The 27,575-nt window shown below is 33.7% G+C and overlaps 5 protein-coding genes across 8 annotated transcripts; 2 read left to right on the plus strand and 3 right to left on the minus strand.

The window, feature by feature from the left end:
• The first annotated feature begins 155 nt into the window (after nt 1-155).
• On the plus strand, nt 156-5,997 carry LOC106150972 (uncharacterized). 2 transcript variants are annotated; one of them, XM_013524019.3, is made up of 9 exons: nt 156-216; nt 1,441-1,620; nt 3,126-3,163; nt 3,456-3,493; nt 3,640-3,777; nt 4,122-4,328; nt 4,534-4,636; nt 4,812-5,002; nt 5,201-5,997. In XM_013524019.3, the coding sequence occupies exons 2-9, from the start codon at nt 1,453-1,455 to the stop codon at nt 5,467-5,469; spliced, it is 1,152 nt and encodes a 383-aa protein (XP_013379473.2). In that variant the 5' UTR covers nt 156-216; nt 1,441-1,452; the 3' UTR covers nt 5,470-5,997. The 2 variants fall into 2 exon arrangements, with proteins under 2 accessions (XP_013379473.2, XP_086874968.1); XM_087018842.1 differs by having other exon boundaries at nt 194-247.
• A 100-nt stretch (nt 5,998-6,097) lies between these two features.
• Nucleotides 6,098-8,089, minus strand: LOC106150994 (uncharacterized). Of its 2 annotated transcripts, none has more exons than XM_013524050.3 (2): nt 7,900-8,089; nt 6,098-7,609 (listed from the first exon to the last, which is right to left on the minus strand). In XM_013524050.3, the coding sequence occupies exon 2, from the start codon at nt 7,511-7,513 to the stop codon at nt 6,221-6,223; it is 1,293 nt and encodes a 430-aa protein (XP_013379504.2). In that variant the 5' UTR covers nt 7,514-7,609; nt 7,900-8,089; the 3' UTR covers nt 6,098-6,220. The 2 variants fall into 2 exon arrangements, with proteins under 2 accessions (XP_013379504.2, XP_013379503.2); XM_013524049.3 differs by having other exon boundaries at nt 7,884-8,089.
• A 22-nt stretch (nt 8,090-8,111) lies between these two features.
• On the plus strand, nt 8,112-18,780 carry LOC106150992 (katanin p60 ATPase-containing subunit A-like 2). 2 transcript variants are annotated; one of them, XM_087018789.1, is made up of 17 exons: nt 8,112-8,161; nt 11,074-11,129; nt 11,692-11,762; nt 11,989-12,155; nt 12,421-12,469; nt 13,085-13,223; nt 13,479-13,613; nt 13,882-13,959; nt 14,159-14,236; nt 14,479-14,577; nt 14,751-14,814; nt 15,081-15,199; nt 15,610-15,701; nt 16,054-16,161; nt 16,316-16,484; nt 16,981-17,083; nt 17,406-18,780. In XM_087018789.1, the coding sequence occupies exons 2-17, from the start codon at nt 11,076-11,078 to the stop codon at nt 17,537-17,539; spliced, it is 1,659 nt and encodes a 552-aa protein (XP_086874915.1). In that variant the 5' UTR covers nt 8,112-8,161; nt 11,074-11,075; the 3' UTR covers nt 17,540-18,780. The 2 variants fall into 2 exon arrangements, with proteins under 2 accessions (XP_086874915.1, XP_013379501.2); XM_013524047.3 differs by lacking the exon at nt 8,112-8,161 and having other exon boundaries at nt 11,055-11,129.
• Nucleotides 18,781-18,919: 139 nt separating this feature from the next.
• Nucleotides 18,920-27,468, minus strand: LOC106150976 (cation channel sperm-associated protein 2). The gene is made up of 13 exons (XM_087018798.1): nt 27,299-27,468; nt 26,664-26,807; nt 25,788-25,964; nt 25,458-25,526; nt 25,051-25,223; nt 24,664-24,840; nt 24,282-24,406; nt 23,880-24,052; nt 23,420-23,555; nt 23,081-23,170; nt 22,801-22,889; nt 19,787-19,939; nt 18,920-19,405 (listed from the first exon to the last, which is right to left on the minus strand). The coding sequence occupies exons 2-13, from the start codon at nt 26,800-26,802 to the stop codon at nt 19,374-19,376; spliced, it is 1,533 nt and encodes a 510-aa protein (XP_086874924.1). The 5' UTR covers nt 26,803-26,807; nt 27,299-27,468; the 3' UTR covers nt 18,920-19,373.
• LOC147764042 (uncharacterized) lies at nt 20,542-22,248 on the minus strand. The gene is made up of 2 exons (XM_087018874.1): nt 21,552-22,248; nt 20,542-20,772 (listed from the first exon to the last, which is right to left on the minus strand). Exons 1-2 carry the CDS (start codon nt 21,765-21,767, stop codon nt 20,644-20,646), a joined length of 345 nt encoding a protein of 114 aa, XP_086875000.1. The 5' UTR covers nt 21,768-22,248; the 3' UTR covers nt 20,542-20,643.
• Nucleotides 27,469-27,575: the final 107 nt, after the last annotated feature.

Consider the following 27,575-nt stretch of genomic DNA (forward strand, 5'->3'; position numbering starts at 1 on the left):
TCTATTAGTTGATATATTATGATGATTTTATTATTTTAATTTTGATATATGTATTCTGAATTAAAATTATACTTAATAGATAATAATTAAAAGTTTTAAGATATGAGAATTTTTTTCCATGTAATATTAAGAAAAGAGAGCTAAGAGATGGAGGGAATTTAATCCCGCAGCAAGTTAACACACGCTCTTTGCAGGCAGAAGCAGTTCTCAGAAGGGGTATGTTCGTGCAGCTACGTAGTGCACGGTGGTATGAATCTAAGATTGTGCTTAAAAGCCCATTATTTTGGGAAGAATTGTTCAAAGCAAAGCTAACAATATACGTGGTGGTCTAGTAAATATGCCCTAACAAAAATATGACTGTGTCCCCCTACAATAGGTAGATCACAATCCGCTAGGGGCGCTACAGTCGTAACTGTCCACGGGCAGTGAAGTGTTAAACTGAAGTCGGCCTGCTGACAGTTTGCCTATGGAACCCCTTTTTTAAATCTCTCTTTTAGCGCTGCGTAAAAAAACTAATACAAGCCATTAACTAAATAAGTTGTAAATCAAAGAGTAAAATCCGGTCACATGATTTTCCCATGTTGCAGTCTTTGACAAGTTTCGGTTCTGCTTGTTTTAAGTTTTGCCTCTACAAAATGCTAAAAAATTTCAGGTAAGTGCTGGTATCATCTTTTTGAAATTTATATCCAGCAAAGTTTATGAAATTTGCTATATTATGTAGAAAAATCATGAAATTTGAAGGTTGCGAAGTATAGTTAATTTAATCCGCAATATTACATGATGTGAAAATTACCACAGGGAAATAGCTCTGCCCTGATTAGTCACAGGCTATGTGAGCCAGACAATAGGCTGAGCACACAAAGACACACAGGGTGCTCTGCTGCGCCTGAGTGATCATTGCTGGTCAGTGGGCACAGGTTTTGAGCTGAGAAGTGTGGACACTTTTGGTGGATTTTTGCAGTTAAAAAACTTCAATATCTTTGTTGCTTGTAGGAATATTTAAAAAATTCCAAATGATTTCATCCGGTTTTTGCATTACCTTTCAGATGATATAAGTATTTTAATTTTCTGATCAGTTTGAAAATTTTTCTGATATACCTACCTACAAAGTACAAGGACTTGATTTGAGTCTTGAAAAACCAGCTCATCGTGTAACGGTCACTGTGACTCCATCAGATACTTGATGTTCGATTTAATCAGTTATTTATGTCATGCGTTAGTCTTTTAGGTAAATGCACAAGTTTTCTTGGTCCAAAGTGTTTGAAAACACTTTTGGTCTCTTCTTATTTAAAAATAAATACAAATTCATGGTAGTATTCATTTTGTACTGGAGCCTTGAAACCAAGGAGTTATCTGTTATAACTCCTTGTTGAAACGAAGTTGAAAGAGATTCATCAGTGCTGGGTGAAAGAAATTTGTCACTTAAATCTTTTATTACAGAGATGTAGCAGAATGTCAATGGATGAAATCCCAGAGTTGCTGGATGCACAGAAAAACAACAACACCATACTGCAGCTGAATTATAAAGGTCTGACAGAATTACCAAGCTGCCTTCTTCAATGTCAAGACTTAAGGCAGTTACAAAGACTGTATTTGAAAAGAAATGTTATAAAAAAGCTGGTAAGTAGTTCAATTGATTGTCACATAAATGTTATCATAAAACATAATGAAAGGAGTTTAATATAATTGCATTTGTCTTATTTTGCTTCAAAGTTAAATATTCATTGTCATAAAAGCAAGTAAAGCAAAGAAAAGAGACCAAATCTCAAAGTAATTATTCTTAAAACAAATTTTCTTGTTGCTGTTGTTATCCTTTGAAACTAAATTGTAGACACATTTTTTTGCCTAAATTAAGTGACCTGAGAATCTCTTTTCTTTGCTTCAGCATACTGCATGAGATGTGAACCCTTTCCAACTATTCATATTCATGAATCAAACAAATGGACCAATGGAGAAATTTTCACATTTCCCAACTCCTGATATTTCTCATCTAAATGCCAATGACTATGACCACATCTATGAGCCAGCCGAGGACACATTTCTACTTATGGATGCACTGGAGAAAGACATAGAAATCATAACAATGCTAAACCCAAGTGTATCTTTAGAAGTTGGATGTGGCTCTGGTATTGTCAGTACTTTCCTGGCACAGATACTGAAAATGAAAGTGTTTCATGTCTGTAGTGATGTGAATCCCAAGGCCACTGCTGTGACACTAAGAACTGCTAGACAAAACAATGTTGATTTGAACCCTGTCCTGACAGATCTAGCTTCAGCATTACTGTACAGATTTCAGGGCAATGTTGACATATTAATTTTCAACCCACCATATGTGGTAACACCACCAGAAGAGGTGGGAAGTTCTGGAATTGAAGCATCATGGGCAGGGGGAGAGAGGGGACGGGAAGTGATGGACAGATTTTTCCCACAGGTTCCCCTGTTGTTGTCAAAATGCGGTGTGTTTTACCTGGTTGTTATAAAAGAAAATGACATTGATGAAATACAGTCTATAATGGAAGAAAATGGCTTTATAATGAATGTAGTGTTGTCAAGGAAATCTGGACCAGAACATTTATCTGTTTTGCGATTTACAAGAAAGAACCCTTTTCAGCATGCTTCCTAACTTCTACATGATGTACACAACATTGTGGAAAGAAAATGCCATAATTTTGTTTGAGAGAACAGTTTCATTAGCTCTGTATGTATCATAGCCCTGTATGAAAATATAATTTTGTTTGTTTGTCTTTATATATATTCATGCAATAAAACACTCCTAATGAAGGGGAAAACCTTTCTTTTAAGAAAAAATAATTTCTGGATCTCATTTATCTTTAAAATAATTATATTTATTTAGCATAAGCTGGACTTTTTTCTCACCATTAGCTTATGGCCAACTGGGTTATACTGATGTGCTAAATAAATATCTGTTTCAATTCCATGCAAATGAACATTTTCTCTTATTTATGATATCTTGTTTGGAATTACATGAAAATTGTGCAAGATTTCAATGCTGGTCCACCTATTAAAGTATTTGTTTTAAAATGTCCTAGTTTTTGACTGTTTTGTACTGTTGTATTCCTAGATTACCGGTTTAACAGTGTTGATTTACTTCATTATTTTAACAGCCTGAAGATATTGGAAAATTGAGCAGTTTGATAGAATTGTAAGTATTAATTCTTAAGTAATACATGTATTATATGTAATACATAACACACTTGATAAATAATGCATTTTGAAACACTACTTCACTCCTTGAATATAGATAGATAGAACGTGGTTTAAAATGAAAGTGACCTTCATGTTGACCTTTCTGAAAAATGGCAAGATTGGATTAATTTAATCAAGGAGTTATAACTCCTTGATTTAATCCATGCATCGATAAGTTTCAATATGATTTATATCAATACAGAAATATTGGGGGAAAACTAATTTTATTCACTTTTAATTTGTGACAGGTACTTGCATTCCAATGAACTTAATGAACTCCCTAATGGTAAGTAATACTATATGTTACTTTTAAAGGATAAAAAATTGCAGATATTTGTCATGGCTTCTATGGAAGGGTGCAATTATAGTTTTTAAGAGATTTTATAAATGATCAGTGAATACTAGTTTTATCTTGATTATTTATTCTTATAGGTGTTGGGGATCTGGTTAGTCTTCAGTCGTTGAATGTGAGCTGTAACCACTTGACCTCTGTCCCAGTCAGTATTGGATGCCTGTCACAGCTAACAACACTGCATTTAGCCAACAATGAACTTTCCATACTGCCAAAAGGTGGTACTACACAAATGACAACTTTGCTTTATTTTTATTGTTATTGTTTCAAGTAGAGATAAATAGATATATTTGCAGAAACACTAACAATGGTAATGTAACAAGTATGCTTGTGATTTTTTTGCCAATTGTTAGATTTTTGCCTTTAAAAGGTCTAAATGGTAGTTTTTTTTTTTTTGCAATTGTTGTTCAGGTACCTAAACAAATGTCCATATTCACTGGTTTATTGTATTGTCACCAACAATAATTTTGTGTTAAGCACCATGTGTTCTGGTTTTATATCACAATGGTTGTCTTTTTGACCTGCCTCTCTGACCCTAAATATATTGACTATCTATTCCCAGAGTTATTCAGCCTGCGGCACTTGTCTACCCTAGATGTTATGAGTAACAGGCTCCAACACCTTCCAGAAGAGATAGGACAGTGCCAAAACCTACAGATGTTAATGCTGGATAAAAACAGACTATCATATTTACCAAATGAGATCTGCCATCTGCACCACTTGGAAGAACTCTCAGCCTCTGGCAATTGCTTGTTATGCATCCCTCCAGGTAATAAAAACTGTCACTTACATTCAACTTGCCATACTTGCCTTCAAAGTTTATAGATTTGAAATTTAAATATTATATAATATACTACTAGTCTACTATTAGGATGATTTAAAAAGATTCTGTGAATTATTTATTTTGTACTTAATATTTTTTTATTTTGTGCCCACTTTTGATTCTCAAAATATAAATTATGATATACTTTCAGGTTTAGGAAATATCGATTCGCTGAAAAATGTGTATTTTGATAACAACCCTTACTTGCACTGTCTGCCATGGAACCTTATCAACAAGCAGATTGGATTTAATGGGTACAGGCAATATTTTATGGACTTTGTAGTCTTGACACTCCTACTTCAATATTGCCATCATTTCTTACTGAGAAACAAATTTATGTAAAACTTTCAATAGCCTGTCTGTAAGTGCAAAATGTTTAATAGAAATTTACATTAAATTTAACATTCAATTTGTCTGTATTCATTTCAGTTGTAGCAGGAGGAACTTTTCTGTCCATCCATCAATACCCCGTCCTCACCTGACTATACCCCACTCAGAAACGGAGATCAAGACTGTTTTCTTACCACAAGATATCCATGCAGTTGGAGACAGCACAAATAAAATTGTCAGCCTGCTTGAAATGAGCATGAGAGTACTGTTTAGCTCCGTTAAATGTGAAGGTAAGGCATCATTTTGAAATTTCCTTGTTTACTGTGTGTGTGTGTGTGTGTGTGTGTGTGTGTGTGTGTGTGTGTAACATCCTCAGTTTTAGCCATGTAACATGAATGTTAAAACTTCAGAATGTTCAGGCATGATTAAACTGATTATTAACTAAAATGAAATTCTAGAGATTTTTTATGATTTTAATTCTTTCACAGGCATTGGTGTCAATGATCTTCCAAAGGAACTCCACAGAAAGCTGCGAACACCCACTGCCGACTGTCACAACTGCAGCCAAGCCATCTTCAGCATGGGATTCCCTATGATTTTTACCAGAGATGTTCAGAGTTACAATAAGATGTATCTGATGACCTTTTCTTGCTCATTTAATTGTGTGAAAAAGGTGCTGGTTAATGTTAGAATGCCTGTTGTTTTCCCAAATTTTATGGACTTCTCACTGGCAGTTGTCCTTTTGGACAATGGTTAGTTTATGGGAAAAATAAAATACTAGTACTTAGTGCTTCAAATGTTGCTGCTGTGCAGCATTTATAATCACAGAACAGAAACTGATTACAAAATTCAGCAAAACTTCATAAAGCTTTCAAGATCTGTCATAGTTTTGAAAATATTTATTTTACATATTTTCAAGCGTGATACTATGATTTTATACTATGATTATTGAAAATAAAAAAAAAAACACTTTATAAAATCATGACAACATAATTCATACTCTATTGACATTTATTGAAAAACAGCATAGTTTTCAGTCCATGCCATAAAGATATTTACAGTATTAGGGTCTATTCCCAGACCGTATCGTACTAATTGTGGATCAATCTATCTCCAAGGGGAATCTTGTAAAATTGCAATCAAGTTAAGTGGTTAAGATGTCTGTCACGCCTACTGAAGCTGCTAGGGGGTAATTAATTATCATTATGCAGCTTCAGTAGGTATGCCAGACATCTAAGCCACTTAAGCTGAAAGCAACTTAGCGAGAAAGGCCTTGGAGATGGGTCAATTATGTTAGATCAATCTAGGTATGGAAACCCAGTCTTTAATTCAAAGACAATATTTTTGTTACTTTTGCCTGTAAAAGTTCCAGATATAGGTCATTACAGTTCCCCAGATATAGGTCATTACAGTTCCAATGTACACCCTTCTCGCATGTGCTAACCATTTCAAAAAGTAGAAACAGTAAGTGACTGAACACTTTACAGTTAAAACTGCTGCCAATAATCCTACTGATAATTATCATCACTATAGTTCTGTAATGTCAGGCCTTGCTGGTCAATTGCCATGAGAACTGCAGCATCCATAAAATGACTAGGAGATTGTGGAACTTCTTCCCCTTGCACAATATTCAAGCAAACATCATCCTCACAGCTGTAACGTGTTTGAAAAGGTACACTAGAAACCAAATTCAAATTTTGAGAATCTTCCTCTTCAGAGCTTACGCTTTCCACAGCTTCGGTACCAGCATTTTGTACAGAGTTTGTGTCACAGTCACTTCTACTACCATTGCCACTTCGCATATGGCCCATGAAGTGAGATTCTTCCACCGATGAAGTATCATCAGTATCCCCAACACCAGCTGCTGTCTCTGTATGCCGACTTGTGGAATACGAAATATTCTGCTCATCATTCAGTGCAGAGTAAGCATATGCTCTGTTGGTCAGTATGTTTTCAGTAGCCTGTGTAAGGCTATCCAACATGGGCATAATTCTCTGACGTTGTTCTGCAGTTAATGCAGGCCTGGCTGTTGTCAGTCCTTGTCTTTGAATAGCAGTTAAAATACCTGCTTCTTCAGCATGTTGTTCATCATGACTTGACTCAGGAGTTGCACCCATCTCTTCAAGTGACTTATTAATAGCATTTTCAATCAGTGCTTTACTGCAGTGCATGTTTTGCCATTTGCGTAATAACACTCTCTCTATAATTCTGCAATCTTCCAATACATTTGAAGATGTTGGGGGTAGTGAATGGAGATCGTGTATTTCTATAATCTGGGTCTCTGTTGTACAACTACCAATAATTTCTACAGCTGGTTCCTGTGTATCTAACTTTCTTCCATCTGCCTTATCAATCGTTTGCTTTAGGTCATTACAAATGCTGTTGGATATGGAATCTTCAATAAAACTCAGACACTCAGAATTTTTGCACTCTGCCTTGGATTCATCTGGCTGACAGTTTATGTTTGTTTTCTGTTTAATCGAGTCATTATGTTCTCTGCAGTTTTCTTCTGATAACTGCATATTTTTTTCAGATGAGGTAGCAGTCCGTATTGCAGGATGGGGATTTGCCAACATGTCTGACCTTCTGCTGGCAGGGTCACTTAAAACATTGTCATGGTTGGCTCTCTGTATTGTATCATCAACATTCATGACATCATTAGTTTCACACATGGAGGTACTTTCTGAAGATGTCCTTTTTATTTGCCAGGCATATTTTGCCTTTTTGAATGGTGCTTTTGTTGATGCTAATTCCTTATTGCACTGATGTCTCTTATGATCTCTGTCGTCATTCTTCATCATGCAGATTGGTTGACTGCACTTTTCAAAATAAGAATCCAGGTATTGAAAGTGTCACACTTTCACACTGAATGATTGAACCAGTGCATGAGACTTTATCTGAAATAATTTACATCAAATAATTTATTAAGCAATATTAGGCTTGCTAATTCAAACTTAATTGATATTAGAAAATCAGTGTAAGTAGAAGTATGTCCACTTTATGCGAATTCTCATTAGACCTCTGAATACTGCACATGCAGTGCTGTCCAGGCTTAAATTCATTGTGTTACTTCGTTAAATTGGTGATTAACACCTAAACAACTGAAGCCAATTGCAATGTAGGCAGAAAGTAATGTAATAATATGCAGACAGCTCCCTTTTTAAGACTTACCTCGTCAAGTACTCACATTTCCCTTTCGAATATCAAATAGACATAAGGTGCAGGGGGTCCTCCTTTGGATTACGCAATATTAAAACACTCTGTTCTAGTTATTTGTTCGTTATTAGATATACGAGAAAACGCCCAAACAAACACAAAATCCAAACATTTTCCAAGCTCTGCAGGATCAGTTTATCGAGGTCAACTTTTGCTCACCTATCGCAATTACTGTTGCATGTTGGGAATGAATCGCCATATTAGCTCGTCTTCACGACCGTAAACAACCGTCATCACAGTAGGACACATACTGTCACGGCGTAGGGTTTTTACGTCGTTTTTTCACGCGCCATTACGTTACGTCGCGTTCGTTTTGTGAAACAGTGGAAATTTGACCGAAAAATGTCAATATTATCTGCAGAAGTAAATATCTAATACTTCCAATCAGATGTTATATTAATTGGGTATTTAAGCTTCATACCCATGTAATATTTTATTTTGAAATGTTTGATTTGACCGAGTTTATGTTCGCCAAACTCACACGTCGCGGTGACATTTTTCCTTGGCAACATCGTAACTTTCCTTATAATTTGCAAACTAGAGAGTGTGCGGGAAATTCCAGAGCCTGTATAATGTGTTTAAAAGTCAAAATTGTGTGGCTAAATTTTTATTCAAATCTATCCTTGTAAACAAATGCCTCAGCTGTTTTCGTAGGAAGATGGTGTAAAATTCAGGATTTGACGTCATGCATCGGCCAAGACGAGCCCAACTGAATGTTTGTTTACATTTTCGCCTATTTGCACTTTGGCGAATACTTGTGTTAAATATGGTCAGTAATTCTATTTTTACGTTGATACATGTTGCTGTCTTTATGAGGTTTAGTCCCAATTCCATTTTACGATGTTACGACTGATATTTGTACAAAAACAACATCTTAGGAGCTGGTCAAAATTTTCAGTGGTAAATGTGCAAGCTTAAATTGGCTAATATATGTATTTCTAAATGTTATCTGTGTTTTATGTGACATTGATAAGATAAGTGGATTGTTTTCCTCATTTCAATTGGCAGATAAGTATTTTTAAAAAGCATATTTTTCTTTAAAATCCTTTATTCAACATATACAACATACTGAAACATGTTGAACAATTTTATCTGGCAGTGTCATTTTCAACATTAATCACAAAATTATAATTTTGCATGCTTTTTTTTTTTTTTACAAAATCATGAATTCTTAGAGAGGACATGATTAATGTATACTAAACTGCAAAATGTCTGTTTCCCTTCTTTTCTTTTTCTTTTTCATTTTCCATTCCTTTGCTGTCTTTCTGTTTGAATATTATAAGCCAACAATTAAGTGGTAAACCATGGGCTATTGGTTTTCTGCAATTATCAACTTTTATTGAAAAATACAGTGACTATCAAGTCTATGCCTTTAGTTGCTTTAGATCTGTCCAAATACTCAGTAAATATATCTTTCATATCTCTATCAATAGAGGTATAGAAATAAATGCATAAACAAAGGTTGCTTAATTGATATCATCATGATCACTTTCACATTATGTAGAACCCACTTTCCCTGTTACTTGCATGAAACTCTTCATTTTCACCTGCAATGAAAAAATACCACTACAACATAAATTATTAGAGACCATGGTTAAAGATAAACATTTTCATTTACATAAATTGAGAACATGTATCAAAACTTATACAGAAGACCACAGCCGAGCACAACATAGTTAATGGTACCGGGGGTACATAAGGCACGGCCGTTACAACAAAGTTTATCATGAACTACATAATAATGCTTTCCTGGGAACTAACATGATGATGCTCAAAATTTTTTTACTGTAGATTTGCATTGTGGAATGTACTTTGAGATATAGCTGTATAACAATTAGAAGTGTATAATTGAAGATTAAACATGTACCCCGTATACTTATCAAATGAATCTTGGCAGGTGCTCGCGCTGGTAAACTGCTTTCGTATCGTTATTAAGTAAATCTGTTGACTAAACTGATGTAAATGATTCAGGGTAGGTCACACAGTGCAGAATGAACAACACCCCCTATTAACAAAACTACATGTATGATACATTGTATACTATAACTTACAACTTGGGCATATCCGAATGTACTATATACCGTACATGATCTTGAAGTTGGGGGGAAGGCATACACTTTTTTCGTATAAAGTTTAACTTCTGAATTCTGTTGAAAATCTATACCTACCTCATTATAATCTTCATATATAGTTTACATGTGTGGGTCACAAATTTCCGCAAGTTTTGGTGCAATTCAAAACTGGCCGCACAATTCACTCCACCTGTCCACCCTCGTGATAAAATTGCGGGATTTCCAATGAAAATAGGTCAGACAAACTCCCGCAAAACGAGAGGCAAAATTGGTTCTTCGGCATTAAATTTAAGTTGTATTTTTATTATTTCATGCAATCATTGCCCTAATAAACCGAAAACCTTATTTGTGATCACACTGGACTTAAGAAATGCATAATTTGAAGGCCCAATCCGCATGTCACATGACTTCTGTCACATGATATTTACGAATCAAACCAGTTCAAGGTCAGTAGTCTGCTGCTTAGGAGAAAAGTGTGGATCACAGCACCTTATGTGAAATTTGAGGTTAGTTTGAAACTTTTTAGAGTGAATAAAGGTGTTTATTTGCTTGAAAGACGGCAAAAATGGGTATTATATTCGATGGTTTTGCGCGGGAGTAAATTTCCGCTTATTTTGACAACTTCCCAGATTTTCGGTCGAGACTGACAAACCAAAGAGTGTGCGGGATTTTCCTTTAAAAATTGAAAACCTTTATACTTTAGCAATCTTTTTTCGCAATTTAAGCGAATTTTATATTTGTAAACAAATTTCTCGCATTATAGTCCCTCCCTAGACATATGCGTTTTTGGTTCTGTAAAAAATTCCGTCCTCTGTATTCAGTACGCGGTGGTAAGATTACTTGACGGTTTATTGGTAAAACTATGCTCTTTTTCGACAGAAGAACAAATGCTTATTCACTTTCTAAAATATAAAAGTTCAAGCCACAGTAGATTTTTTGCAATATAGATTTACGCGCAACGTACTCATTTTCAATGAGTCGCCCTTCTCGAGCTATTTTGTTGCGCGGACGTAGCAAATGGACAATCATGACGTGCCGAAGTACACCGCTTTTCGACAGTATGTGTCCTACTGTCATGACGGAATTAAGTTATCAAATGATACGGTCTGCTAACCAGGCCAGAGAAGCGGTGGGTAGACAATATATATATTGACAACAATATGTTAATGCTAACATCTTAAATCCGAAACATATAGCTTTGTTCGTCTGCTTGGTAATTAAACTAAAATTGTAAATTATCGCCTCACTACAAATGCAACGAGTACAGTACTGATAGTAGTAGCACTAATAGTAATGCTAAATGAATTGTCCAAATACTACTGAATTGAGAATAATGCGTAAGCAAATTTCGAGTCGAAGGGGAGCCCTCACATATAAACTAAAATGTGATCTGATTGTGTACGTGTTAAATAGACGGGGCAAATAGACCGTAGTGTACTCAAGATTTCCCCCAGACTCTGTTTATCTGACATAAAGAAAATTGATAGTGAAATACTAGTATAACTTCAGGAAAAAAAGATGTTGGCATATCTTTATGTAATAGTAAAATATAAAAAGGGTCTTTTTTTAGTAATAGACAGCCAACTAGAAAATACTGTACAAATATACTTTAAATAATGATTGAGTTTTCATATATTTAATTTTTAGTAGTGATATAATGTAGTAAATCATTGTTCCAACTTCTGCTTCAGGACGAGCTTAGGAATGAAACTAGAAAGAAAAATCTGCTGATTCTTGTACTTCACTATCTTACAGAGGAAGGGTATGTAAAGCACAACTTATTAAATAATAAGAAATGAAAGCAAACTAATCCATGGGGTCTTATACTATACTTACTATTGAAATACTAAAAATACAGACAAAACCCATCTCATTGATGTTGACTGAAATTTTGAGAAAAAAATCAATGATCTATCTTCAGATTTATATTGCACAATGTTAAAATGTCACACACACTTGATTTTAATTAATTTTTTTTTTTTGGTCAGGTACCTAGAATCTGCAGACACGCTGTCCAAGGAGACTAACATAGATTTGAAGAGACATGAAGTTTGTGATAATGTTGACTTGGCAACTATTCTTATGGAATATGAATCTTATTACTTTGTGAAATTGGGAAAATATCCTAAAATAACCAAGAAATTGACACAAAGCGGTAGGTACTTTTTACCTGTAAATATTGATATATTGTATCAAACTTTTTAGAGTTTTCCTTAAGGTGATGCTACCTTAAATGAAACTATAATTTACAATATGCCCTTATAAAACAATCCATAAACATAACAAAGGCATTGGCTTAGAGTTGGATTGTAAGGAAGTGATATTTTTTTCTTTAAAGCCTTCTTGAATACTGTCATTAAAGATACCTAACCTGTGAAAATGTTCTTTATGTAATGAATGAGCAATTATTTCTGTTGCAGCTCCTGAAAATGACAGAGACAGAAAAACTAGGGCTACAAAACTGAAAGGGTGCATAAACCATTTAATGCAAATTATAATTTAGATCATTCTATATTATTGTACCACATTTTATGTAAAAGATTTTTTGTGTCAAAATTAAGCTGTAATTGATAAACATCATATTGTCATAGACATGCTTTATAAATGTAAACTGGATTAGCATGCCCATATTTTCAGGGGCAAAGAATTTTGATCAGGCTAGCTGATATTGAAAAATAGATCCGAAAATAAATTTGTATTCAAGTTGTTTTAAACAGATGGAAACAGTAACAAAAATAGTTTTATCTTTAAGTTTTTCTAGAAAAATTGATTAAAACCAATTTTTTTCTTGATAAACTGTAAGTTTCATAATAATAATAATAATAAATAAATTATATATATATATATATATATATATATATATATATATATATATATATTTTTTTTTTTTTTTTTTTTTTTTTTTCTCAAGACTTACATGCTATTTTTTGATATGTGGTGTTGTGGCTATTTATAATTTAATTTTTTAAAATTATAAATCATATTGAACAATTTGACAGATTTAAAATGCTACTTGTACGTTAATATGTTATTATTATTATCGTTATTGTTGTTATTTTTTTTATTATTATTACAATGTTTCAGATTACATGGTAAAAGCAACAGTACACCTGCTCTTCCACGCATTCCACAAAATAGTCGGCCAAATAGTCCTCCAAATGCAGGAATGAGACCCAAGTCTGGTGCTATTAGAAAACCACCACAAGCTCCTCCAAGAAAACAGGTTTGGCTAGATCCTGCTCTTGTCATTATTAATTAGTGGTTTTGAAAGTTCTGATCTCAAGTTGTCTAATGATTGCAAGTGGACAATCTATAATCTTTTTTTTTTATATATATATGTAAGGAATTTATGGAAGTGGATCCATTGAATCATTTGAGAGTGATATGCTGATTTCTTAATAACTTCAATCACAAATGTATTGTAAAATGTCCCATGAAATCTTGGTACTATACATAAGTCTATTGTATATATGTTCAGGTCAATGGATCCAGTACAAATGGACAAGACTCTGACCAACTGGCAATGGGTCTGAAAGGTCTTTGTGTACAGGGTAGCAACAGTGCAACAGATATCTCACAGCAAGGACAACAGCCAGAAAAAGCCAAGCCTAAAGTTAGTTAATAGTTAAAATTTCCGTAACTGAGGTTTCAACAAAAGCAAGCCCTTGTGCCTTGTATGTTAAAGTATTTGCTGATCAAACAGCATTCTTAAGAAAGATAATGTTGTCACTCCAAGAGAAAAAAACTACAATAAAATAATTACTGGTTAATGATAAATATAACTTTTTATAAGATTCAAATTCCTCACTTGATTTACATTCCATTGCGAATTTGAATCACTGTATTTTTTCTTGTATTATTTATTTGATTTTAAATTTCAGTTTGGACAAATCATTGACATCCGTGCCATGATAAATGATGCAACAAAATTAAATGCAGAGGATGGGGGGGATCTTGGGGTAAGTGAAATATAATCATCTGTATCATTCTGTTTCCTGATGGGGCACATGTCATAAAGAGTAAATGGAGATTTAACTTTTATTTTAAATCACAATTATAATTTAGAAAAATTATGTTTGATTACTAAAGCCCACACTATGTACATATAGATGGTTTTATGATTGGCATTTTTAACTGACTGCATTGTTCCTATTTCAGGACAGGTTATTAAAACCTTTGGGTGGGTACATGGGGTATAATAGTGAGTGGAGAGAACTTGCTCAAGTCATCAGTAGGGTAGGTATATCAACAAGTTATCCCTCCAAAAATTGACAAAGTCAGACAGTTATTTACTTCATCAAGTTGCTGTTTAGTTTTATCAGCTTGAACAGTATATCTTTAATTGTACTTATTTTATTAGTGGATACTCATTTCAATGCAGTTAGTTTTTGTATGTTTCTGTTGTGTGCTTTTGCAGTGTTTGTTCCATTTTTGTTAATGCCATTTTCTGCAAATTACAATCATACTTTTATTTCCAGGATATATTTTCCAGTAATCCAAATGTTAGGTGGGATGATATTATTGGTTTAGGTGAAGCCAAGAGATTAGTCAAAGAGGCTGTAGTTTATCCAATAAAGGTGAATATATTTACATGAATAAAAAATAATTTTAAAAATCTACATATGCCTACCTTTTATTGATTAGAATCGGTAGAAAGTGAGAAAATCAGTTTAAATTATGAAACTTGTAAATATTATACATAGAAAAATTTTAAGTTGTATATATATATTCATTATCTGTGTATTTTCAGTATCCACAATTGTTCACTGGTATTCTATCACCTTGGAAAGGTCTTCTTTTATATGGTCCTCCAGGTAACATTTTAATATAAATGAGCCCAGGCTCTGCATGCCTATTTGGTATCAAGAATGTAATAAAACAAGGAATTCCCTACATGATTAATAGACAAAAAACATGTTTAATTCATTATGATGGATAATCATAACTTTCTATTGCAATTGTACCCATGTCCACTTTTAGGATCTTGTCAACAAAGTCAATGACTAAAATTTTGAAACTTGAAATGGCTCGACTTTATATTGATTTTCTTTCCTCATAATAAAAGGCTTTTCTTTATCAGGCACAGGTAAAACTCTTTTAGCCAAAGCAGTTGCCACTGAGTGCGGGACCACATTCTTTAATATCTCTGCCTCAAGTATAGTCAGCAAGTGGAGGGGTGATTCAGAAAAATTAGTCAGGGTAGGTAATGTCTTTCAATATTTGATTAAAACCTATCATTTGCTGTAGAACAGTTTCATTAGCTATGTTATTATAATAGACTTGTGAAGATTCTTTTGTCTATAGCTATTTATATTAGTTTGATCTTACCATCCAATATTTCATCTGCTTGCAGCCATAGGGGGTGACAGGTTGTCATACCTGTCACAACCTCATTCCCTGATGAAATCTGACTGCAAGCAGATGAAATATTGGATGATAAGATCAAACTAATATAAATAGCTATAGACAAAAGAATCTTCACAAGTCTATCATTTGCTGCCTACTTTTTTCAGCAACTGACCAAGTAACTGTGGATAAAATGATTAAAAAATAGGATTACAAAGACGGCTATAAAGTAGTGACGAAATATGTACTGTTTATTGTTCTAGGTATTGTTTGAGCTAGCAAGGTTCTATGCTCCATCCACAATATTTCTAGATGAATTAGAGTCTCTGATGAGTACTAGAGGAGCAGGGTCAGGGTAGGTTACAAAGTTTAAAGCTTTCCGAAATAGTTTTACAAAATTGTATTCTTTTGTACAACTTTTTTCTTCTAAATATTTCTCCTCTTCTGTTAAAACCATCTTTGTGTTGTAAATGACAATGTGTTATTTAAGAGATGGTATTACCAGCTCTACTTGGCAGTACAGTATATATTTACCGGTACAGTATGAGCATTGAAGGTACATTTAAATAATAAAAGGTAAACAAATGTGACACCTTAGATAATATCTAAACTCAATATTGGTTAGCTGCAACTTTATTTAACTTTATACAGCAAAAAAAAATAAAAATATGCTCAATATTACACCAAATCATTTTTTTCCCTTTCAGGGAGCATGAAGGTAGTCGAAGGATGAAGACAGAGATATTGGTGCAAATGGATGGATTAGCAAAAACAGAAGATCTAGTCTTTTTGCTTGCAGCATCCAATTTACCATGGTGGGTTTATATTGTTATACATATGAGGTAAAACACTGATAACTAAGTGTAAGTGATATTTGTGATAAGGAATTTATCGTCAAGAAAACTTTGAAGTTGGTACACAAGCATATAATTCAAGCAGCCATGATACACTGTCTTGCCTCTATTTCAGGGAACTAGACCATGCAATGCTAAGGAGATTGGAAAAGAGGATATTAGTTGACCTTCCTACAATAGAGGCAAGGAAAGCTATGTTCCACCATCATTTACCAGAGGTCGTGACCCCAGCTGGTGAGGGACTGGAACTATTATCAGAACTAGATTATGACAGTTTGGCAGAGGTGAGTCCTGGGCCATGCTGAAACCAGGTCCCAATGGAGTCAGTTTAGTTTTTCTAAACCTTATCATACACCTTTATTGCAACCGAGCTGGTGTCTGAACAGCATAACTCTACACTGAATGGGAAAAGTGGTGACACTTGCATGATGCCATGGGAATGGCATATAAGTCATATATTCAGTACTCTATAAGTAATTGTGTAAGAAGCTCAAGGCTGTAAATCTGTGGATTACACATATGTGAAATATTATGTTGTAAATCCAACATGTTATAATATTTTATATTTTACTATGAATAATGTTAATGTGAATATAATTCATGTTGTTTTCATCCAGCAATATATATAGGTGTTAATATTGTTTTATATATTTCTATTTTAATATATTCCTAATCTTAGATAAAATTAAGAATGCAAGATTGCTTTTTTATCACTTTTCAAGGTTGTATGCATTATTAAAAACCTTGGATTAAAATGTAATTATTTATTTCAAATTACAGAAAACTGAAGGATACAGTGGCTCCGATATCAAGTTAGTTTGCAAAGAGGCTGCAATGCGTCCCGTCAGGAAAATATTTCATGCCTTGGAAAACCATACGGAAGGTATAAAATTCATGCATGCATCAACCTAAAAATTATGCCATTCATTTGATTTACATCTTTGTTTAAGATCTTGGTCATGAATATTTATGTTTATAGTTCTTAAAACAGTTCTCTGGTTTTCATACACACAGATCACCCAGTAAGATAAACATGCCTCTGAAAACATACAGAAGGTATTATCAATGAGCTAAGAAAGTCATTGGTGTAATGCTTATACTGTGCCTTTCATGTGATTGACACGTCTTTGATACAATAATTTTTACTAAAAATTGTCTTGTCTTTTTACACTCAGATTGAACCCAAATGTCTATTTAATTTTCAGGGGATGAACTCCATGTCAAACTGGACAAGGTAGTTACAGAAGATGTTTTAACCGCTCTTGAAAGGACTAAGCCATCGGCCAGAACCTTGGCTGATAAGTACCTAGCCTGGCAAAAGGAATATGAATCAGTGTAGCCAAATGCGAAGATCAATTCAAGTTATAGAAATGGCAGTGCAGTTGCAGAGTTCAGGGTTTTGAAAGAGGAATATGCATTGAGAATATTCAGACAAATCTGGTCTTTATCATAGTATGCCTGCAAGTTAGCATTCATTCTCAAATATCAATGGTAGTATAAGTAATGGTATATTTAAAGCATTTGCTCAAAGTACAATTCTTGAATCTATTGTTCTGCTGTCCATCAAACCTCTTTTTATCAGCATAATAAACCCATTATTTACTCATTTTAAGTCACTTTCAAGTGAAATATTCATGTTGTAATTAAAAAAATTGGTTGGTGGTTGTGCAAAAAATTATCATGCCAGTGCTTAATTTTCAGTTTTACTATGTAAATGTACTAGCAGTAAGATTTCTTATCCTAGGCTTTGAATGGGTTGTTTATTCAAGGAAATGATTTAAATAAAATAAGTGTTGCCAGGTAAATACAGCTAATAAAAAGACCCATATCTGACACTGCATGCGAGCTATTAAGATCTGAATTTTTGTTGGGGTTGTTAAGAATATCACTGGGGTTATTTGCAAAAACAGTGGTTAATTATTGGTAAAGGGCCCCTCTGTACGATTTTGGCAGGAAAGTATTGTGGTATCCAAAAGTTATTTAGTTCTAACTAACAACTGAGCAACATTTGTCTCGCGCTTAAATATACCCAACTTTCTTTCTTCGATTAAACCTAATGAATATTTAACACATATCTTTCATTTCTGCTTGCTGAAAATATTTGAAAAAAAAAAAAAAATGAATGAAAATTTTGAACAAGTTATAATTTCATTATTCAAAAGGCTCTTAGCCTTTATTTATTAGTACAGGGTTTGTGAATAAATAGTAGGAATTATAGGAATGAATATTCCACACACTTTTCCTTAAAGTATAGTAAATGTAGCAGCTCATAAAGATATGTGCAATATCGAGCTTACATATTACTGCTATGCTAGTGAAATCCAGTTGAAGTTTATTTGAATGTATGAATATAAATATTCATGTCTGTTCCGTCCTTAATGCTTTACAATAATGCATATATTTATATCTATATATATATATATATATATAATTTATTTGTTTTGGTTTTACAAAACAATTTTCTTCTGGGAACTACTGCAGTGTCTGTGCATTTGTACATTTTAACATGTAGATCTTATTACAAGCAAAATTACATGTTTATAACTATAATGGAAATAAAGATTATTTTGTTAGGAAATACTCAAATTTGGAAGTTATGCACCTATTAGCATTAAATAAAATTTTAATGCCTCTGAACTCAGATAATTATCAAAAACCATTTGAAAATTTGATAAAATGTTTTTCAATTTCTATATCTGAAACAAAGCGAATGAAGTCCTCAATATAACGCAGAAAACTGCTTTTGTTTATTCAAATAACAAATACAAGTAAACAAAAATGCGTTGTAGAAATGAAACAGCTGTTCTATATCACTTAAGACCATAATAAATATTTTATTCAAAGCTTAAATAAAATTTTAATCACAAATATGAATTAAATGTAGACCAACAGTGGTCATAACATATTAATTTACAGACTTTTGAAGTTTTTCATATTAAAAAGGTACTAGAAGGTTTTTTTGTTTTTTTTTTTTTTTTTGCCCCAAATACCATCACCTAGCTTCCTTGTTGGGGTGGGGGTCTTTTATCATTCCAAGAAGATGTAAATATCACTCACAACTCAAGCCACTTGAGTATTAGTATTAGTATGACAAAATAGCATCACTAGAATTATATTGAACTTCTTTATCCAAACTGAAAGTTGGGGCCCCAAGACTTTTTTTGTGTGTTCTCTTAGGTATCGTGCATGTTTAAAATACACTGATCTGAAACGAGAAGAAACAGTAAGACTAAGACCAGCAAGGAGGGCAGCTACTGTGTATATGTAATAGTTGTTGCTATGAAAATCAGAGATTTTGGAATTTGAATGAAATTGAAATATCAAATAGGCATAACAGTGACTTTAAGTTTTCTAGCAAGTTATTAAGAAACTTTTGATACACATCTGGGATAGCGCTAACACTCACCAAATTAGCCAAATGCTAAAACTGACTTAAACTGGCTAAACAAAAAAAAAAGGGTTGATTTGACTTGTTTTTGTCAAATTTAAACCATTTAGAGAAAAAAAAGTGATGAAACAGTGGCAATTTGGCTTAGTGAAAAAATTGCTAGTGCTACCCCAGCACATGATATGTAAAATCTATTACCTGCCAACTTCAAAATCTCCTGCCTCTCTGTGAGGTTCTCCTGTAGTGTTTCCATCAGTAAAAAGTAGCGGAACAAGGTATCTCGGGGCCAGATGGTATCTATGGGATTCTTGCACAATGTTTCCATGTTCTCTAACACTGTGGCCTGCCAGGCTGTAAAATATTTCATATTAAAGAAATTTGAAATACAAATTTATCTCTACAAGTAGATATCTTAAATTCTTTCATGCGTGGCAGTAAATTAAAATTTTCAGTGCAAAGTAACCACCCTGAGCTTCAGAGATAACTTGACACTAACCTCTTCACGATAGCCTATCTTCATCATGTCAAGTTACCTCTGACCACATTCGATTGCCCGCACCGCCTGCCAATCAAATTTGAAGCCCGCCCTCAATGACTCATTGAATGATCTAGCCAATGAACGCGAACGAGTCAAAGCGCGCTTTGTTCAAATCCGGACCAATCAAAGATAAGGCTGAATATCAGGGACTTGCTGTAACCTGTGAACAGTACGTAAAATACATCATCTGTCATCATCCCTCAGTAGATAATGATGCAGGGCTTCAAACTGCTCTAATTTCAATTCCGATATACTCATATTTTGCAAAGAATCAAGAGATAACTTTACACCAGGGTTCTGCCAAGGTCTCAAAAAAGGGGGGAGAATTCTCCCCTCTGAGCTTAAAAGTTGGGGAGATTTTGAGAAATAGTGGGAGATCAGGAAAAATGATATTTTACGTAAAAACATACACTGCTAGTCTGTACTGGTATTTTATTAAAGTTCACAAACTGAACTGATTCAACTTTGAAAGTAACTTTACATAGGCTGTATGTATATACAGTTGCAAATGATTTTTTTATAAAGCATCTGCCTCATTATCATAGCGGAGCCAAGAATAATCTCTTAACCAATCGTGTTGAAATTTCTGTGGCACTACTTTCGGTTTCTTTCTTTCAGGCCCTTCGATGGTATTTGGTCTGCAGACCTAAAATTAAAGAAAAGTTAAAATTTTTCCTACTTACAAACTTGTAATTTCTGGAACCAGACACCACAATCCAAAATAATTTTTAGGTTTTGATGATTAATCATGACTTAATTAACACTTTTATCAGGAAAAATTGAATAATAGTGTTTGGGAAGGACATTTTTATCTTTGATTTATCGTTTTCACAATATTGACTACTTTTTAAAATAAAGGCTAAGGTAAAAAAATATAGGTCACACATTTGGTTGAGTGCATTCTATGAAAATATCCTTGATTAGGAGGCCCTAACTTTTTTTTTTCAAATTACTAATTAGTATCCTCACACACATATACAGCGGAATAAACATATCAGAAACAGGCCTCCTTACTTCTTCATTAAAGTTAAACATTTCCTTTTTTTCAAATTTTTATTCTCACACACACACATATATATACACTATAGAGTGATAGGAATAAACATGTCAAAAACGGGCCTCCTTACTTTTTTAACTGCTTTTTCATATTATCATACTCACATAGGAGGAATAAACATCAAAAACGGACCTAAACTTCTTTTTCATATTATCATACTCAAGTAGGAGGAATAAACATATCAGAAACGGGACCCGTCATTTTTTAACGTTTTTTTTTTTTTTTCAATTTTCATACTCACATATAGAGGAATAAACGTATCAAAAACGGGCCTATTACCTTTTTTTTTTACTTTCTTTCACATTTTCAAACGAAGTGTCAAGTGTCCTTCCAAACCGTAAAATAAAAATGCCACGGAATGAACATACCTTTATCGTCGACGAACTGTCAGTTTCATCTGGAGTCGCAACTTCAGAAATTTGTTTCTTCCTTTTCTCAGACTTGTCAGGCGGAGAGACGGATTCATCTGAGGGGGGATTAACAGGAGTCTGACCTGATTTTTCACCGCTTGCCGAAGACTTTGGCATAAAGCTTAAAATCGATCTCTGTTTTTTAACTTTCGCTTTCGACGAGGAATCCGCCATTTTAACCACGCTTCATCAGGCTGAATATCACTGTCACGCCGTCTATAATTGGTTGACTATCCCGCGAAATGAGAGAACCGCTCAATCGCTCAACTAACTTTAGTGCAGCGGAGTCACACGAGGATTGCCGATTGGACTGTAGTCATGAAGAGGTACTATTGATATTACGACAACAAATGACGACGCTGCTTGAAACGATCTTTTACGAGGGTACATCGGAAACGTCGCAATATGACGACGTTAGCTACACTGTGTTAACAAGTCAATGCAGCGGACGATGCGAAGAAATTTATACCGGTGATGATTATTTAGATAAACAATTTTAGACGCCACTCTCAATGTGTCTTTTATCATCTCAAGAACAATGATAGCACCCCCACTCGGTTTGTATGCGAGAATTTTCGCATCTTTGGTAATTTTTGTGCGAGAATTTTATTTTTTTGGCGAGAATCTCGCAGAATCGCGGCCTCGGCAGAACCCTGCAAGTTTACACATTCTTTTACGTAGTCACTTGTAGGAGAGGCCATGCTTTCTTTGTGTACGTTTATGCACTCGGAACTACTCAGATGTCTCCGCACTCGACAATAACTTTGTTGTTAGTATGGAGCTTGCGGAATCAGCCGAGGAGTGCCGATTGACGGTAATGCGGACGCAACGAAATACAATTTTCTCGTTGGACATAATTCTGGATTTTCAACCAATCAGCGTTTTCACCAAACTTTGGTGAAAAATTTTGAAACATGGATTCGATTGGCTTATATAAACTAGGTCAAACTATTTTCGTCAGAGGTAACTTGACACGATGAAGATAGGCTATAGTGAAGAGGTTAGTGTCAAGTTATCTCTGAAGCTCAGGGTGAAAGTAACAGTAAAAAGCATTATTTAAACCTTTACATGGCTAATTATTTCTGGCAAACTTAAAACAGTCAAGAAAATAGTTCTTTATATTTACCTGAATTCATAGTTCTTAATCATATAGGAATATTGCCTTTAACTTAACATGATTTGTTGGAATAATATAATATATCCTTACTCTTTGTACTTCTGTCACCTGCTATAAACTGCTTGCTGAGAGCATTGCTGAGTTCCTTGTATTCTAGTTGCATATCTTTTGTTTTTCCACTTGAGAAGAAAAAAGAAATTCCACGTGAATGGTTTTCAAATTTAACATTGCAAAATACTCTCAGTCTGCCTCTTTTTAATGTACAGGATAGATAAGGAAGTGGATGACTTTTAATTCTAAATAAACTCTGTGACACAGCTTTTTATTTCTGTAAAACCATCAACATAAGCAGAATCCCAGCTATACATACTCATCCTTTGGCTTCAAGGTGTCCCCTGGTGTCTGAGTTTCATCAGTAGATGACAACTTTGATTGGGATATCACAGCATGTGCTTGATCTCTGAAAGAAATGTTTTCTATAACTCATAATTACAAATTATCTTTAATCTGGCCAATTTGCTAATTATGAATAACATTTTTAAAATTGTATAATGTAATAATGCAACTGAAAGCTTTGTTGTAGCTGCCCCCATAAATAAAAATTACCATAAATACAAAAATGACAATTTCAACATCCAACAGTTTGTTATTACATTATCAGTATGACTTACCATTAAATACTAACCTTTAAATATCATTTAATACTAACCTTTGCCCTTTTAATAACTGGTCTTGTTTTTCCAACTCTTCATTTAGTTTTTCAATTTTCTCGTTCTGTTGTTTTAGCTCTTCAATTTCTAGCACTTCGTTAAACAAGTCATTCCTTATACTTTGGAAATTGTTGACTGAAATAAAAAATAAATTATGAAATGCAATAGTCTTGAACATTACATGAACTATGCTACAGCAATATCTTCTACAAAGATCAGATTGTAATAGCAAAAACTTGTTATATTGCACTAAAATTTTAAGAACAATTTCAATAACTATTAATTTTCTTTAAATCAAAATCAGATCAATGACATATGTTTGAAGACAGGAAAAAAGAATGATTCCATGATTTTTTTCCAGTTCTGAACTCGCAGATGAACCAAACTGTAACTCTAAAATTAAAAGTAAATGCTAGACAAGATCAAGGCAGGGAGAAACTAGCACTTTTGTCTATTTACCCATAATGCCAACAAAAATGTTCCTGAAAATAAAGGATCCAATGCAAATCCACAATATGATGTAGAAGCCAGAAAACATGGGATCTACCACTTGCGTCACATCTTTATATATGTCATGCCAGTGGTCCAAAGTTAACAGTTGAAAAAGAGTGGTTAACGCTGCCAGCAGGCTGCTGCAATAAAGAAAAATAAATCTTGATTAAAAAAAATTGATAAGCATCAATACTTATAAACATAAGCATAATTAAGAGACTGAAAGATACCATACTAATCTGAATGCTAATATGAACTTCTCTAAACAGATAAAGTGAAAATGCTTTTGTGTTCCATAGAATAAAAAATAAAATAGAAATACAAAAACTATAATAATAAATGAATAAAATTAGCACACATTTTCCATACCTGAAGCTCGATTTATACAGCAAATCAGTTCTGTTTGACTGGGAATGCTGGTCAAAGAAGATCACGCCTGCTATGGCAAATATATAGGCAAAAATAGACAAGAGCAGCAAAATGAACATCATGGACTGAAAAAAAAAATCAGTAAAAATTCCAATTAGAATAAACACATTGCCAACAATTTGCCAAATTAGTACATAATACAATATTGTCCAGCCTTTGATTTAGTTATAGTACATAGGTACCATAGCCCTGTAAGGCTGTTACAAAAAGTAAAGACCAAATCACGGTCTTTAGTTAAATTATAATTGTCCAACAATGTAAAAGATGTCTTTCATGCTGGTTATTAATTTTCTTTAAATTTTTTTCAATAAAAGTGTCTTACCTGAAAGGCCTTAGCAACTGCAAGTGCAATTAAACGTACTTGTCTAAAACGTGAAACCATTTTCAAGGATCTGAGAATTCTGAAAACTCTCAAATTATCAGCAATTACACTAAGTTCTGAGGTTACAGAGTCATTCTTAACTGGAGAGGTCCACTTCATTATCTCTGGGATGAAAGACTGGAAATGGAAGAAAATGTTCATGTAATGCCATGACAGGATTTTCTGATTTTAACATTGTCACAAATTAATAAATATCTTCCTTATTTTAAGTTTCATCTGTGAGTATGACCTTTTAAGCATGTTTATATTCAAACTGTTATATCTATATTGGTCTATTTAAATAAAATTAAAATCATATACTGTTTGTATACTGTATTATACACATACCAAGAAGGTAACCAAGAAGTCAAATATGTTCCATCCATTTTGCCAAAATGTAATAAAATCATCAATCCACTTGAGAAAAATCTCCAAAGCAAACACAAATAGAGATACATAGTCAAATATATCTAGAATGGTACGTAGGTGTTTGACATCAGGAGAGTTGTTTTCACTTATCTCTGAAAAAGGCAAAATTTCATTTCAATACACGATTACCACATCATGCCTTTTTGCACAGCATACTAAATAATGTATTTATTGTTATAGTAGCATTAACTGAATAACTTTGTGAACATTTAATTAAATATTAAACTGGATTTATTCAGTGCACAGAAAAAAGTGATATTCATACATGGAAAATTGTAAAATCACAGGAATGGATAAAACAGTATAATAAAATACATAAATATTACCTGCTTGTACTCCCAAGACAACAGTGTTAAGCAAAATAATTCCCAAAATTGTATTCTGGAACCAAGAACCTGAATGGCAGTCAAGGAAATATAGCACTTTATTACATCACCAAAGTCTATTTCTTTTCTTATCTAAACAAACAATCTGGATTTTGTATAAATATTTTCTATATTGTTATATGTTATCAGTAAACTATAAATAAGATATCTCCCACAGTTTCTTAACACAAATAAAAGAATTAAACTCCAAATTACAATTTACACACTTCATATTTGTGAACATCAGCATATTGAAAAGAATCAATATTATTATCTTGTTGAAAAGGATATTTTCAACAATCCAGTCTGCCCACATGTTCAAAGGTGGGTTCTTTGTATTTTTATTGACCAGCCTATTCCTCCTTCTGTCCGTTTTGCTGAGAACCACTTTATCTTTGCTTGAATACACTTGAAAGCGAACCAGTCCAGTAGGATTCTCAAACAAAATCTTCTTAAATTTAAGAGGATCTAAGAAAAATCGAATCATAAATTGAACGTGAACCACTGACAATGAAGAGAGGAGGGTGATGAAAGCCTCCTTTACACTGGATGGCACCCTTTCTGCGTCCCATAGTATGGCCCAGTCTGAGAGTAAAAAAATAATACTTTACATGCCAACAACTAGCCAAGCATTGAGAATTCATTCTGCAACCAAAGCAATGCTTGTGGCTCCTTTCTACCACCACAGCAATACCAGTTTCATGGTCACACAAAGGACGCCATCCAGTGTAAAAGAGGTTGAAGCAAAAAAAAAAAAAAAGGATTTTTTAGAGTTTTTACCTGTGCCCTTCCCAACTTCACCTTATTCACACATCTAAATGTTCAAAACCACATGAATTCTTATTACCAGTACTTTGCCCAGAAAAAATTCACTATATATTTCTTTCTTTCTTGTATGGCCTCCAATTTCAGTTTCTCAAAGTTCAAATGTTTAATCCATAGCACACATAATGATTATCAATCACAAATTTGCTGTATCCTGGTGCAATAAAAAATTAAAGGTCATTTCAAACTAGCAGCAATGAGCATCAGTAGAAAACATTCAATGCCTACACAAATATTAAACAGACATTTAGTTTTACATTTACTTTTAAACTATTCAAGTAAATGTACAATGTTTACATGTAGCTTATCTTTACAAAGAATAAAATGATAAGCAAAACCAACCTGAAGCATCTTTTGAATAATATTTTGGAGCTTCAATCTTTCCTCTTTCATCCATTCCATCCAACAAATGAAAGTCTTCAATGAGTTTTGAGCGAAATATTTCTGCCCGATGTGATACAAGATCAAGTTCTCCAGACATGATTACTGTAATCAGTGCCAAACAAATTATAAGATGTTGTCTACATACAAATACCATATGCACACTCAACTTATCTCAGCTATTCAGTAGTGTTAGTACTTACATTTGTGAGTGACAGCACATACAGCCACGAGAGTTTCTAACACAGGGTGTTATGAGGCATGATTTGTGTAGCATGTGGGACCAAAAACTGAGGCAATGTTAAGTGTCACCTGTATATATTAATTATTATGACGTATATATTAATTATTATGACGTATATATCCAGGCCCCTAGCCGGGGGGGGGGGGGGGGGGGGGGGGGGGGGTTATCGGGGGGTTCGAAAGAACCGCCCTTTTTGCTGGACCTTTTTCCATAAAAACTTCATGTACCTAGATCAAATTTTACCCAGAGTGGACTTTTTCCCAGCAAAAGGGGTGGTTCTTTCTAACCCCCAGAAACACCCCCCACCCCCCCGGCTATTAAAATCAAATGTATCCTAATGATATACACTTACTTGATAAAAGTTACTTTGAAAAGTTCTAAAATTCCATTGGTTTTTGAAAATATGTATTCCTAGTCTACCCTAAACGTTTGTATCTAACTTTACAAATTCAGGCATTTAAAAACGCCGCCATACCAATGAATATTTGTTGGCAAGAAAGAATAGCCTCGTTTTAAGCAACACAATACGAGATATTTTTTTTAGAACGAGTCTATCAGGCGGATAAATATAACAGATCTCGTTTAAATGAGAATAAAATGAACGATATAATTTTCAGGATTTAGATTAA

The sequence above is a fragment of the Lingula anatina genome, chromosome 1, assembly GCF_051362555.1.
Source record: "Lingula anatina isolate TDL-2025a chromosome 1, LinAna3.0, whole genome shotgun sequence".
Taxonomy (NCBI): Eukaryota; Metazoa; Brachiopoda; class Lingulata; order Lingulida; family Lingulidae; genus Lingula; species Lingula anatina.

What these genes read in the sequence shown, in the direction of transcription:
- LOC106150994 (XM_013524050.3), bottom strand. Translation starts at nt 7,513, where the DNA reads ATGATGAAGAATGACGACAGAGATCATAAGAGACATCAGTGCAATAAG.
- LOC106150972 (XM_013524019.3), top strand. Translation starts at nt 1,453, where the DNA reads ATGTCAATGGATGAAATCCCAGAGTTGCTGGATGCACAGAAAAACAAC. An exon ending in GAAATGTTATAAAAAAGCTG is followed by an intron (nt 1,621 to 3,125) that starts GTAAGTAGTTCA and finishes TTATTTTAACAG; the next exon opens with CCTGAAGATATTGGAAAATT. An exon ending in ACTTTCCATACTGCCAAAAG is followed by an intron (nt 3,778 to 4,121) that starts GTGGTACTACAC and finishes ATCTATTCCCAG; the next exon opens with AGTTATTCAGCCTGCGGCAC.
- LOC147764042 (XM_087018874.1), bottom strand. Translation starts at nt 21,767, where the DNA reads ATGGCGGATTCCTCGTCGAAAGCGAAAGTTAAAAAACAGAGATCGATT. An exon ending in ACAGTTCGTCGACGATAAAG is followed by an intron (nt 20,773 to 21,551) that starts GTATGTTCATTC and finishes CTTTAATTTTAG; the next exon opens with GTCTGCAGACCAAATACCAT.
- LOC106150992 (XM_013524047.3), top strand. Translation starts at nt 11,061, where the DNA reads ATGTGTCCTACTGTCATGACGGAATTAAGTTATCAAATGATACGGTCT. An exon ending in ATTCAGAAAAATTAGTCAGG is followed by an intron (nt 15,200 to 15,609) that starts GTAGGTAATGTC and finishes TTATTGTTCTAG; the next exon opens with GTATTGTTTGAGCTAGCAAG. An exon ending in CTTGGAAAACCATACGGAAG is followed by an intron (nt 17,084 to 17,405) that starts GTATAAAATTCA and finishes TTTAATTTTCAG; the next exon opens with GGGATGAACTCCATGTCAAA.
- LOC106150976 (XM_087018798.1), bottom strand. Translation starts at nt 26,802, where the DNA reads ATGTCTGGAGAACTTGATCTTGTATCACATCGGGCAGAAATATTTCGC. An exon ending in CTGTATAAATCGAGCTTCAG is followed by an intron (nt 24,053 to 24,281) that starts GTATGGAAAATG and finishes TCTTTATTGCAG; the next exon opens with CAGCCTGCTGGCAGCGTTAA. An exon ending in CAGTTATTAAAAGGGCAAAG is followed by an intron (nt 23,171 to 23,419) that starts GTTAGTATTAAA and finishes CATTTCTTTCAG; the next exon opens with AGATCAAGCACATGCTGTGA.